Below are 14,202 nucleotides of genomic sequence, written 5' to 3' on the forward strand. Positions count from 1 at the left end.
TTTATAAAACCATCGCGTGTGTGTTATTTTTTTATTTTTATTTATTTTTCTTTTCTCCTTTTTCCCACAATTATGGGCTTTACGGGCTTCAATGTTTTAATGGGCCTATTTTTTAAAGCTTCCCTTACCCCCAAACGAATCAATCCAATCGATGCGTATTGTCGCGTCTCAAAATCAAAATTTCTGAACTAAATTTAGCGTTAGCGTTTGCGTTTGTTGATCCTTGATTCGATTTCTGAAAAGAGAAATGTTCTCTTCAGTTCTGCTTTATCCTTTTTTTTTTCTTCTCTCTGCTAGTCACAGTCAAATTCAGTCATAAGCTACCTTATTCGATTTTGAGGTAGAGAGAGAGAGAGAGACCATGGAAATGGAAGGAAGAAGACGAGAAGTGGTTGTTTCATCTCTGCAATTCGCTTGCTCCGACGATATCTCCACCAATGTCGCCACCGCTGAGCGGTTCGTCTCCCTCTCTCTCACTATCAATCTCTCTCTCTCTCTCCTCTCTCTCTCTCATCTTCCTGTTCGTAATTTAGGGATGTTATCAAATTTTGATATAGGAAGATTCCTCCGTTTGTAATTTCGATTTTGGTATGTATCTGAGAATTGAATTGTTTTACATTTTATGCAGGTTGGTCAGGGAAGCTCACGCTAAAGGAGCCAACATCGTTCTTATTCAGGTAATTCTTTGTTCTTTATACCTGATATAGTGCTATGTTGGACAACATTGATTTGATTTGATTTTCTCAATAGTTTAGTTTCTTATATATTTTATGGATTTTTTTTTTTCACTTTTTCAGGAACTTTTTGAGGGATATTACTTCTGTCAAGCGCAAAGAGAGGAGTTCTTTCAGCGAGCCAAGCCTTACAAGAACCATCCTACCATTGCGAGGTTGTGATCTCGTTTCTTCCATTGCAGTAAAGTGGAATCTAGTTGTATCTACTATCTGGTGTTCTAACGGTTGGAGGGTTTATTTTGACACAGGATGCAGAATCTGGCAAAGGAATTGGGTGTAGTGATACCGGTTAGCTTCTTTGAGGAAGCAAACAATGCACATTACAATTCAATAGCCATCATTGATGCTGATGGTACTGACTTGGGTATTTATAGGAAGTCACATATTCCTGATGGACCTGGTTAGTCAAGTTTCGAGTTGGAAATAGCTTGAGTTATTATTGCTTCCTTTTTTTAATAGCTGAGACCTCTTCTTATCTTCAGGTTATCAAGAGAAGTTTTATTTCAATCCTGGAGACACTGGTTTTAAGGTCGTTTTGACTAAAAGAGAAACATATTTCTTGTCTATCATGTTATTTGGTTCACAAGTTTGATCTCTTATTCCCTTTGGTATGAATAGGTTTTCCAGACAAAGTTTGCAAAAATTGGAGTTGGTAAGATGTTCTGTGCAGAACTCTGTTTCTTATGTTTTTTTTCTTTGTCACTTTGTCTTAACTGAAGTTTTAATGAAATGTCTTGTTCAGCTATATGTTGGGATCAGTGGTTTCCTGAGGCTGCTCGAGCTATGGTTCTACAGGGTGCTGAAGTACTGTTTTATCCCACTGCTATTGGTTCTGAACCTCAAGACCAGGGATTGGATTCCCGTGATCATTGGAGGAGAGTTATGCAAGGGCATGCTGGAGCTAATGTGGTAAGCCATTATTAGGTTTTAACACTTTAATTTTTATAGTGACTTGAGCAATGAAATTTCAGTGCCTAGTTTGTTCCACTTTTTTTCTTCTGATTCTAATTTGCCAAAATGTGCTTCACTTGTTAATTAACAGATTTTTCTGTAATGGTTTGCTAATGAGTGAGGCCATACTTTGGGTTTCAGGTGCCTCTTGTAGCTTCGAACCGCATAGGGAAGGAAGTAATTGAAACTGAACATGGACCCAGTCAGATCACTTTTTATGGAACTTCTTTCGTTGCCGGTGACAATTTATAACAGATTCTGATGATATCAGCAATTTTGAAGTTTCGATGCAAATTTAACAATAAGCATTTTCTTAACAATTTTTCCCAATATTGTTGTTATGATATGACAGGACCAACAGGTGAAATTGTTGCTGAGGCGGATGATAATTCGGAAGCCGTTCTCGTGGCACAGTTTGATCTTGAGAAGATCAAGTCGAAAAGGCAAAGCTGGGGAGTGTTCCGTGACCGTCGTCCAGATTTGTACAAGGTGCTTCTTACTATGGATGGTAATCTCTGAATCTTTTGCTGTTGGAACCTTCGAACTTTTGTTTAAGACAGCACTGGGGAAATCCATTGACAACCATTACTGGCTTAATCTTAAAGTGTAAGCCCAAAAATAAAAGACCAGAATATGGTTTAATACATCTCAAAATTTGCTGTGGCTCTTTCATCTTTCTAGGCTGTCAATTTTGCTTTGCAAACTATTTTTCTGAAAAAAATGGATATGTTTTCATGTAAACACAAATGCATAAGTTGTATTTGGAACAATTAGCCTAAGTTACCTGCACCTTCGATAAAGAAGAAAATAACACAAGAAGAGAGTTCAATCAAAACACACAAGACTGCTAATGACGCTTCCAACTCCAACACCTGTCTTCATGTTTCCTGTTTCTTTTGGTCATTAGTATTCACTTCACTTGATGATATGTGTTCATCAGCAAGCAATGTTTTTATCCCGGATTCTTTGATTGTCTCATCTTCCTTGTCCTTTTCATCAATATCTTCATCTTCCTCTTCTTCAAAAATATACATTTCTTCTTGTTGATTATCTTCAGCTTCACTTATGTTATCACAAGGGTCGACATGGGAAGATGCAATTTTCCTCTCTCTGAGTGTTTTGTCTATGAGGTTCCTCAGCAAGTTCATCACTTGCACCGCATACATTAATGCAGTTAAAGGATCTGCCATCTGCAATAAACCCAAACAGTTTGTGGATTAGAGGCGTGATAAGTAGCTTTGATGCATTTTGGTATTAGCACTATGATTGAACTGACATTATTTTCTTAAGATTAATGTGAGTAGAGAAAATAGGAAAATCCATTGAAAATTGTGATGCAAGTGTAGGGGGTGCAAGAAGTGACCTGTGACATGTTGGGTGCAAAGACTAAAGCAAGGTTACGTGAGGTCATCTTGTTGACATCTTCGAACTCTACAAAATCAGCCATCAGATTGATTGCCCAATTCAAAAGAGAAGCTTCCGTTTGCGGCAAGAGTCTCACAACCTTCACAAAATCCTCCTCTGACTCACACTGCATCACTTGTTGAGATGGCAGAGGATCAAGTATCCCTCTCGGTAATTCTCTGAACCATGCCTTTATAAGTCCTGCGAGACAGTGAATATCAACGCCTTCTGGTAGGACTCCTTTGTTTAACTCTTCTCTAATAAACTCTTCCTCACTGTTATCTCCTGTGATTCTGAAAATTCCTTCCACCTGCAAACCTCCTTGATCGTATAGCCGGCTTTGTAATAGCGTGAGTATAGTTGGAACACAATTCCCTCTCGAGTCGTATGATAATTGCATTGACTCTGTAGAAACCCCAAACACTGTTGCACTGCAAACCCGCAAATAGATAAACAAATCATATGAAGCAAGAACATCACTTGGAAATGGATTTCCATCACATTGTTTTCAAAGATTCATGATCATGTCTCTTAGACTGCATTAGATATTTAGATTACATTACACTTATATAGTAAATGTGAAATGGATTTAGGACACAAGTTGAATCCTTTTTAGGATTTGTAATCATATATTGAACTCGGGTCAATTTGGGCCATGACGATGATTGAATCACTTCTTGCATCGGTATATTGTGATAGCCTGATAGGATTCTAATTGTTTTGAACGTCAAAACGAACATTACATTTTGCGTTTGACATGTTATATACTTTAAATAATCTTCTTTAAATTTCAAATGCAAAGACATGAAGCAAAAATAATAATGTCATACGTTTGAACACAATTCACGGTTTACATTAGAATAAAGAAGAAGCTCAACCTTGCACTAGGGGGCTTCTTGGGCACGTCGGGCTCGAATTCAGAAGGAAGACCAAGAAAACCATCGAAGCGATCGTATGTTACATGAGCCACGTGACAGATATTGGTTGGGCGGCCAATGTCCATGGATTGCCGTTCGCTATCCTCCGCCATTATATCTCTCGAGAAGCAACGAGATAGCTCGAAGACGACTCGACCAACTGACGCGGAGCTGCCGAACCGCGAGAGTTCGGGCTTGCCGCGCCTTCTTACTCGCGCTATCTCTCCTTCACAGCCACGTTAAAAAAAAAGATTGTGCACACGGTTTCTTGTTCTTCTTCTTTTATGATTGTGGTTTTTACTTGGCAATGTCAATGCGCGATAAGCAAGGGTGATATTGGAATGTGATTGTCATGGCCAGCGACGAAACGGGCTTACACGTACACAAAATGTTGCGGACAGATTGAAGTGGCGGTGAAGAGAAATGGTTAAGAGTAAGGTAGAACGTGGGAATCACTACTTTGAAAGACTACTTAATATGTTTTTTTCTTTTCTTCTTATAATAAGATACAAACCACACGGTTCTAAACCACGTACGATTGGGAAGTTTATGTGTGGACTAGAATTAAATCTTTATTTGATAAACAATAACATATAACTATATAAGTACATATGTATGTAGTGTGTTTCTTAACAAATTTTTGAAGCTTCAAAATTTCGAAGACATTTATAAATCGCATGAAAATTCTCATCTAAACATTGAATCGTATCACATTGCCTCCATGGCTTAAACTACTTAGCCATCCATGATCCATCCTCCTATTATGGCTAAGTTCCTCATTGCATTCACGTGATCATAACTTAAATTATGATAGTTTAATTGATCATGACTCGTTCTCCGATCATTCACTTGATCTGAACCAAGTCGTTCAGTCATTTCTTTGGACTTCTTTAGAGTGGAGATCCACATTAATATGACTCAATCATCCATTTCCTAGGACCTAGGCTATCTGACCATTCCAAAGTCCATTCAGATTAAGTGGATAAACTATATTTTTTGGTCCATTCATCATCTAGTCCTTAGTCGATTTATAACTCGACTCCCAAACCAACATGTATTTAAAAAGCCACAAAGATGTTAGATCAGTCCAAGCCAATTAAGTCTGTTCCTCGTGGCCAAAACCATTTCAATGGTTATCTTTGGCAATTTCAAAAATATAAAAATGGAAATTTCATAATCACTTTTTAGTTAATGAGGTTTTTGAATGTGGTATTCTAAACAAGTACGTGTGGCCATCTTTGGTCGTACCGAGGTTAAGTTGGATCTGACACACATGAACGTGTTAATTAATGAAACAAGAGAAATTAAGAAGAGAGTAGTATTAGTTTTAGTGTTTCAATGATCTTTGCTGTAACCTGAGGGGTGAGATTTAGAAGAGACAAAACTGTTATTGTGCATGTGCACTATGCTGCCTCTTCGCTTGTCCCCTTCTTCTCCTCCACAATATTCCTTCTTTGCTTAATTTAATCGTAATATAATTAGTGATCATTTCAATTAGATGATAATTCATTGTTACACCCATTTTATATATATCTGGATCTATTCCCTGGTACTCCCTTTCAAATGACCACGAGGGCCAATGAAAGGTGGTTTCTTTTAATTCATTTTCTTGGAATCTTTCGTTGAAAACTAGAATTCTTTACAACATTTTAAAGTGGTAGATGTGTTAGTCAGACGATGATCAAACGTCGTGCATCTTAACATATAGTTGACACATAATCGAATGTAAATATATTAGTATATAATCAAATTAAATAGTATACACACTTACATTTATATTAATGTAAAATGAAATTACATTTAACTATACTAGCTTTTTAAAAAAAATCAATAAATCTTTTTGAAAGAAAATTAAAATAAATAACAATAAATTTGAAAACTAGTTCATATATCATGGTTTTTGGCTCTACAAATTTATCGCATTTTCACCCATAATCAAGTGTATAAAGACATAAAGTATGTAATCGATATTTACTAACGAGTTTCAGATGGAATTAGGTTATATTAAAAATTAATTTTCACAAAACAAACTTTCGGGTTTGTAGTATATATGCAACGGTTAATAACGTTACACTTAATTTACGATATCTCATACTCTTTCTGTTATAAATTAAGCGTCATTAAATATTTAAATGCACATATTGAAAAACAAATTATAATATAATAAGAAAAATTATTTTTGTTTGAGATAATATTTGTTTTTAATTGTTTTATAAATCTTTATATGTCTTTTTTAAAACTAATTATTTTAGAATATTACAATTTTATATTGTTTGTTTGTTGTATTTGCATTAATAATTTGTGAAATATGAAGTAGTAATTTTAATATTATAAATGTGAGCAAAAAAAAATTATTCATTTATCAAATATATAAATTTAGTTTTACCAACCCACCAATGTGAAAATTAAAACAAACATTTTTTTTTCCATAGATTGAGTAATATATTTTTTTTATTCAAAAAAAAAAAGAGTAATATATCTTCGTTTTAAAAAATTAAAGTCACAACATATGCAGAAATATTTTTGCATATTTATTAATCATAAATATTATATGAAAACTCTAAACAATTTGTAAATAAAATAAAAGAAAGATGATAGGAGAATCATAATTTGAAATCTTACCTATTAATTTTTTATTTTTTAACTAATAGTTATCTGTCTTTTTTTAAATCTTACCTGTTAATTTTTTATTTTTTATTTTTTTTCAAGTACAAATTAGTTTTAATTAATTTTTTCTAATGGCAATTGAATGTAATTTTTTACACATTTTAAGGTTAGTTTCCTATTTGTACTTCCTAATTAATATAGTAGGATGAAAATATCATCATTGGCCATACATTAAATAGGTGAAGATAAACGTTCTAAAATATTTATTATAAATATAAAACAACATTTATTTGAAAAGTTTAGGTTATAAAACAACATTTTATTTAAATTGAACGGAGTAATTAACAATTGAACATCAGTTTACACTATCGAAAAATATATTTGACGTGTTACCAACGAACTCTCATCGGTAAAGCAGTTGGAAATTACCGACTCTTCTTTGATGGATAATAGTCACTGACTAAACAATTTACTATAATGGGTTTTAGGATGTAACTTAAACTACGTTTCGATTATTATTGTTATTATTTTTTTGTGGTGATTGAAAACAGAAAACTTACATCATTTTTTTAGGACACGTAAAGTATACAGTAGAACATTATTAGTTATGCAATACAAAACTTACACCCATTTCTTTTCTTTACAAGTAAATACTTTTCTAAAAATCTTACCGGCATTAGGCATATACCCTATTGGCCCAAGTACCTAAAAGTAGGACAAATATCAATATGCAGATATATATATGACGAGCGAAGTCCACTAAAGAAACAGAACATCACATCATGTCTTCCTCTCGAACACAACCCTCGTCTTCTTCCAGTACTTCTTCAGTTTGGCAACTCCAATACATGAAGGTCCACTTCTTCACCAAGATTCGTTGCCTTTTGAAATCCAAAGCATCCACCCGCAAACGCAACGTTCAAGCCTCACCTGAAAAATCAAGAAACCATCAAGATTCCGAGAAGGTGGCGGACCTCCCGGAAGCAGTAGTATCAAAGCAACCAGAAGATGAGAATGAGGAGGTTGTGTTGCAGAGAACGGTGAAGAAGCTTCACTTCGGAAGCTGGGAAGAGAAGAAGAAAGCTGCCATCGAGATCGAGAAACTTTCCCGAGAAGACAGGAAGACTCGGAAGCTGATGGCTGAGCTCGGTGTTATTCAGGTTCTTGTTTCTATGGTGGCTTCTAATGTCTCCGGCCATCAGAGAGCTGCCGTCAATGCTCTTATTCAGCTTTCTCATGGAACCTACACGTAAGTTCTTTTTTTTTTTTTTTTTTTCAATTTGGAATTTTACTAATTTAATCAAATTATCACCTTTGATGCATGTGTATATATATTGTCAATATTCGTCCAATTTAGGAGAACAAATACAGTTGATGTTAAATGTTAAAAGAATTTTTAATATTATTGTATTACTCTTGGTTTTTGTTTGATGTGTATGTATGGTTCTTGTCAAATTACACCTTCTTGTGTCTTGCTTTACAATCATTTAGATAGACTTTCATTTGATTTTTAATCAACTTGCATTTTTAGCTTTATCCAATGGTGACTGGATTATTGGATTTAGGTTTAGACTTTATACCAAATTATATATTGGATTTACCTTTTTTTTTTGGATTAATGTCCTTGGCTATATGTGAATTTTCGAAGATGATTAGAGTTAGAGGTTAGTGGTGGTTACAACTTACAATATATCATATTTATACCAGGAAACTATTAAGAAACATAAAGAGTTTGAAAATATATAATGAAGGTTTCGGATATAGAAAAACATAAGGTCATAAAGTCATCATAGGTTGACAAAATTATCCACTAGAGTGATTTTATACCCGAAACTAATTCTTTTACTAAAGTTGATGTTATGCCTAATTTTCTTCATTCACTAAAAGTTCAATTTCTTTTTGTCAACAATTTTTTTTTTGTTTGGTCATAGTTTTGATTTTGAAACTAATGCGATCGATAATTATAACCAAAAATAGTGGATCCTACCGTAGCGTCTAAATTTGCCTTTATGAAGTACGCACGACGTTTCCCTCACGTGCCTTTCTTTCTCTGATTTAATTTGGTCAATATTGATTGTTACATAAAGGTAACACTATCACCTTATGGCTTGTACATATATAGGTGCCATATCACTAACTCTATAACTCTAAAAGTGAATTTTTTTTTTGTTTGTTATAGTTTATCTGCAAATCATTTTCGTGTCAAACTTCAGTATCTGAAAAAATACATTATACATGTACCTATATAACTTAGAAAAATACAAAGAATATAGACATTAATTAATTAGAGTTTGGAAAGCTTTGGTGGCAATCCACTAAGAAATGGATGACTATCTATTGGTCAGTATTGCAATATACAGTATTCATCTATTTCTTAATACTAATAAACAAACAATAAATGTGACATTATAGTCTAATAATGAATGTTAAAATAAATTTTTAAGAAATATTAATTCCGAGTGCGTCGGAACTCGGAAGAGTCGAGAGACAATTCACGTTAGTTGACAGCCCATTAGTGTATGTATTATCTCTAATTGGCCATTAATTGACCATTCATCTATTAGAAAAGTTGAAGATCATATTCCACTGACTTCTGCCTAGTCTATGTGTCTAACTAACTCCATACATATAATATAACATACATCTTGTTATGTTTATATAATTCGAGATGTATAGCAAAGACTAGAGAAGTTAGCAAAAAGTTGAAACGGTGCAAAGAAAAAGTCACTTGTACTTGAATTGAAATTGATTAAAATGTACTTGTTAAGAAAACTTTTATAACTTAATCAATGTTACTTGAGTTTCTCAAAACTTTATCTCTTCTTGATTATCACACTTCTTTTAGAAAATACAAGGCTCTAACAAGAGGTGTAAGAGAATACTTTTGCATTAATCGAATTAAAAGTTTGATTGTTCTTTTTGTATGATGTTGCAGAGAAGATTTATCTGGAGAAATTAGAAGATTTGTTTAATACTTCCGTTTAACAAATGAACCTTAATTATAAATCACAATATTAAAAGTCTGAGCATCTTATTTTTCTACTTTTACTTCAGGAACAAGGCACTGATGGTGAGCGCCGGAATATGCTCAAAGCTACCTAATGATGTTGAAGTTCTCGACCAATCAACAAGACATGGCTTCACGGAGCTTCTGCTTTCACTTTCGTCTCTAACAATCACACAATTACCAGTAGCTTCGTCACGGATTCTACCGTTCTTAATGGACACAATGAACTCAGACTCAACAGACATAAAGACCAAAGAGATATGTCTAGCCACCATAAACAATCTCTCTCTCGTGTTGGAAAACGCAGAGCCATTGGTCTTAAGCAGGGCAGTGAAGACACTCCTAAGCCTAATGTCAGCTAAAGACTTGTCAGAGAAGGCACTAGCGAGTCTAGGGCAATTGGTAGTGACTCAAATGGGTAAAAAGGCAATGGAGGAATGTTTGGCTGTGCCCAAAGATTTGATAGAGATATTAACATGGGAAGATAAACCAAAATGCCAAGAATACTCGGCATATATCTTGATGGTATTAGCTCATCAGAGTTGGAGCCAGCGCGAGAAAATGGCCAAGTCAGGTATTGTGCCGGTTCTTCTTGAAGTGAGCTTACTTGGGAGTCCTTTGGTTCAAAAGAGGGCGGTGAAACTTTTGCAGTGGTTCAAGGATGAGAGAAATGTACGGGTGGGTCCTCATTCGGGTCCACAAACGGGTTGGGCGAGTCCTGGGATAGGATCTCCAATGAGTCCGAGGTCAGGGCAAGAAGGTAAGAAAATGATGAAGAATCTTGTGAAACAGAGTTTGTACAAGAACATGGAGATGATAACTCGAAGAGGGAATGTTGATATGGAGAGTGAAAGTTGTAGGCTTAAGTCTTTAATCATCAGCACAAGCTCTAAAAGCTTGACTTATTGATCTTTAGTTTTGTGTTCTCATATTGCTATATAACGTGATTAGTGAGTGTCTTGCTCTGAAAACAGAAATATTTAAACAAGGGAATAGAAAATAGGGAGAAGCAAGAAGTGGAATTGCTAAATATGAAACGCTTTTAGAGTTCCATACTAGAATTAAACTTGATTTTGGATCAATCATATTTGTGGATCCATGATCCAATCTAGTTCATTTGGTTACGGTATGAGAGATAGTTGATAATCGATGAGAACGAATAATTTAGATATAAAAATTAGAGAGAAGTTCAGAAAAACTTTCAAATTGAAACATTTTCCCAACTAAAGTCTAACTTTACTTAAATAAATCTTCAACTCGTCAAATTTAAATTCAAACAATGGTACTAAATTAAATTACCTTCTTCCCCTGACCTCAGGCTCATTGGAGATCCCATCCCAGGACTCACCCAACCTGTTTGTAGTAGAGTTTACAATGGAGTTCAAGAAGGGGTACCAAAACATAATTTCTCTATTGATCAATATCAAACGTAACGTGAGAAAACCATAAATCTTTATAATTACTACTTATAATAATAAAATCTAACTCACAATTCATGATGGTATGCAGACTAGTAGACGATAAAATTAACAAAGCAAAAACTTCAAAATCAATTAAAAGAAAATAAGGCCTTAAATATCAAGACTCGAGAGAAAGAATTAGCAAAACAAAAACTGTAGCGAGAGTAAGGCCACTTGCCTTAGGGAGCACTTCAACCAATTACACCACTAACATTATCTACATCACAATAACATTGCAACTAGTATTTATAAGAGAGTAGGGCCACTTGATAAAATCAGTTATTGCATTATGGAGTTACATGATGGGACTTGAATAACAAAAGAAAAAAATGGATCTTAAAATATTTTTCTCTGAAAATTTGGTTATGAAAATCACTCAATATTCTACATTTTAATTGGACGCATTTACGAAATGTTGGTGCTTGCTTGTTCTCATTGTCGAGCGCATGGTACTACAAGATAATAGAAAACAGTGGATCAAGACCAAAAAAAACAAAGCCTCGTAAAAAAATAAGCAAAAAAACGAAGAGTAAACAAAAAGTACTCTTTCTGTCTTTCATTCATTGGCTAAGATTTTTGGGTCATTCTACGTTGAAACGGTAAGAGAGATTTCCTTCCATTCATTGGCAAAAAAAAATTGGTCAAAAAAACAAAGTTATTGATTCCAATATCTGTATTATAGTAGGCTGTTTTGGTTCTATTATAAGATCCAATAATATGAATTATTCTTGGACACTCATACATCACATCTAAACATTTTAGGGAGATAAGATTTGTGAGACTCCTCACCTTCTTCCAATTTTATACTATTAACAAGGAGTGAACACGAATGGACATCTTGTAGTTTTTTTGGATGTTAATTTTCTAAAGGAATATTTTCAAAAAATATCAACTTTATTCCATAGAATACCACAATGTTCCCAAAATACCATTTAAGATTTGGGTTTTCAAAACTACCATAAAACTAAATCTAACCATTTAATCTTCTTAAACTATAAAAACTAAAAAATGTACTCTAAATCTAAAAGAGTACATCCAAACCAAAAAATAATAATTTTTTAAACCTTTAAAATTAATTTTCATATTTTTGAAAAACCAAAATTTTTAATGTATATTTGGAATATTTAATTAATAGTGGTATTTTGAGGAAACTCTCTTTTCTAATCCATATTTCGTTTGGAGCTATTTGTATATCTAGTATTTTTGATGTTTTGTTATAATAGGATATTTCAAAGAATAATTTAAACTCGTTTGATAAATATTAGTATTTTTTTGATTTTCTTATGTTTCTTAATTTTAAAAGATAACAGTCTTATATTCTTAATTTTATGGAGAAATCTTTTTAAAAATTGGTACGATATAACATAAATATGTGGCAATGATATGCATATTTATCTTTCTATAGATATATACACATATATATATTTTTTTATTTTTTTCAAACAAAGTTTTTTACTGAGTTGTTGACCGTTTACTTTGAGTCAGTCAGCATATAAAAACAGAATCTAACGTAATTATAAAGAAAGATCGCAATTTGTTGTCCCATGTCATTTGGTTAGAACATTCAAACCACACACTCAACATCCCACCACACTCTTCACAATTTCTTATATAAGACCATTTTGTCATTCATGCTTCTTGGCAAACCAAGTAACATAACCACAACATTTGTAATAAAAAGAGTATTTTATTGATACTATCTTTAAATTTTTGCGCCCATACATTCCATACATATTACCCTCATGGATATGGCGTCAAGTATTTTCATCTTCATTCTAACTATTATTTTGTGTTACAAGACTTCGGTAGCCACATCTCGTGGTGGCCTTTTTGAAGCTTCTGCCGTGGAGAAACATGAGCAATGGATGGCTCGATTCCATCGTGTTTACACCGATGAATCCGAAAAAAGAAATAGGTTTGCTATATTCAAGAAGAATTTGGAGTTTGTTCAAAACTTCAACATGAACAAGAACATCACGTACAAGTTGGATGTCAACGAGTTCTCTGATCTCACCGACGACGAATTCAGGGCAACACACACAGGACTAGTTGTACCGAAGAGTATTACCGAAATTTCAGCATCAAATTCCGAGAAAACGGTGCCGTTTAGATATGGTAACGTTAGTGATACCGGAGAGAGCATGGACTGGAGACAAGCGGGGGCCGTTACACCCGTTAAGTATCAAGGCCGATGTGGTAATTTTTAATTCTTTTGTTTTTTTAACAACATACATTATTTGGTCTTGACTCTTTACATCATTACTTTTTTTTTTTTTTTTACATGAAAGTGTATAATAAATTCATGGTTTTAATAATACTAAATTTTTGAAACCGGAACAGGAGGATGCTGGGCGTTTTCGGCGGTGACGGCAGTGGAAGGTATCACAAAGATTACTAAAGGCCAGCTCGTATCGTTATCCGAGCAACAACTCTTAGATTGTGATAGAGACTACAACCAAGGATGTCGTGGAGGGATAATGTCGAAGGCATTCGAGTATATAATCAAAAACCAAGGCATCACCACCGAGGATAACTATCCATATCAAGAATCACAACAAACTTGCAGCTCAGCAACTACCCAATCATCGTCTTTCCGTGCCGCTACAATCAGCGGATACGAAACAGTTCCAATGAATAATGAGGAAGCCTTGTTACAAGCGGTGTCTCAACAGCCTGTTTCCGTGGGGATAGAAGGCTCGGGGGCTGCGTTTAGGCACTATTCGGGTGGGATATTCGATGGAGAGTGTGGGACGGATTTGCATCATGCGGTCACGATTGTTGGTTATGGAATGAGTGAAGAAGGGATTAAGTATTGGGTGGTGAAGAATTCATGGGGGGAAACTTGGGGAGAAGATGGTTTCATGAGGATCAAGAGAGACGTGGATGCACCCCAAGGAATGTGTGGTTTGGCGATGCTTGCTTTCTATCCTCTTGCTTGAATACATGTAGATTGATTTGTGTGCTTGAATTAATTGCAAAAACTCAGATTAAAAAATATAAATTCTTAATTAATAACATTATGGTCCCCAATCCCCATGTTTTCATATGCAAATGGATTGACTTTTTTTTGAACTTACGTAAGCGCCGAAGAAAACACTCAAGAGTTCTAACAAGCAATGCAA

The 14,202-nt window shown here is 34.3% G+C and overlaps 4 protein-coding genes and 1 long non-coding RNA gene across 5 annotated transcripts; 3 read left to right on the forward strand and 2 right to left on the reverse strand.

The window, feature by feature from the left end:
• Positions 1-141: 141 nt before the first annotated feature.
• On the forward strand, positions 142-2,426 carry LOC104752636 (N-carbamoylputrescine amidase). Its single transcript, XM_010474827.3, has 9 exons — positions 142-456; positions 629-677; positions 798-889; positions 983-1,134; positions 1,217-1,263; positions 1,353-1,386; positions 1,477-1,643; positions 1,827-1,923; positions 2,038-2,426. The coding sequence occupies exons 1-9, from the start codon at positions 362-364 to the stop codon at positions 2,202-2,204; spliced, it is 900 nt and encodes a 299-aa protein (XP_010473129.1). The 5' UTR covers positions 142-361; the 3' UTR covers positions 2,205-2,426.
• A 122-nt stretch (positions 2,427-2,548) lies between these two features.
• Positions 2,549-4,312, reverse strand: LOC104752637 (rho GTPase-activating protein 5-like). Its single transcript, XM_087491329.1, has 3 exons — positions 3,968-4,312; positions 3,049-3,520; positions 2,549-2,875 (listed from the first exon to the last, which is right to left on the reverse strand). The coding sequence occupies exons 1-3, from the start codon at positions 4,117-4,119 to the stop codon at positions 2,564-2,566; spliced, it is 936 nt and encodes a 311-aa protein (XP_087347455.1). The 5' UTR covers positions 4,120-4,312; the 3' UTR covers positions 2,549-2,563.
• Positions 4,313-7,154: 2,842 nt separating this feature from the next.
• Positions 7,155-11,301, reverse strand: LOC147926063 (uncharacterized). The gene is made up of 3 exons (XR_015583752.1): positions 11,259-11,301; positions 10,920-10,973; positions 7,155-7,543 (listed from the first exon to the last, which is right to left on the reverse strand). It is a non-coding gene; the product is annotated as an uncharacterized LOC147926063 (long non-coding RNA).
• LOC104752638 (U-box domain-containing protein 45-like) lies at positions 7,396-10,591 on the forward strand. The gene is made up of 2 exons (XM_010474829.3): positions 7,396-7,862; positions 9,668-10,591. Exons 1-2 carry the CDS (start codon positions 7,396-7,398, stop codon positions 10,527-10,529), a joined length of 1,329 nt encoding a protein of 442 aa, XP_010473131.2. The 3' UTR covers positions 10,530-10,591.
• A 1,300-nt stretch (positions 11,302-12,601) lies between the features above and the next one.
• Positions 12,602-14,110, forward strand: LOC104754079 (senescence-specific cysteine protease SAG12). The gene is made up of 2 exons (XM_087493103.1): positions 12,602-13,276; positions 13,421-14,110. The coding sequence occupies exons 1-2, from the start codon at positions 12,823-12,825 to the stop codon at positions 14,017-14,019; spliced, it is 1,053 nt and encodes a 350-aa protein (XP_087349229.1). The 5' UTR covers positions 12,602-12,822; the 3' UTR covers positions 14,020-14,110.
• Positions 14,111-14,202: the final 92 nt, after the last annotated feature.

Source organism: Camelina sativa, chromosome 16 (genome assembly GCF_030686135.1).
Source record: "Camelina sativa cultivar CO46 ecotype springtype chromosome 16, ASM3068613v1".
Lineage (NCBI taxonomy): Eukaryota > Viridiplantae > Streptophyta > Magnoliopsida > Brassicales > Brassicaceae > Camelina > Camelina sativa.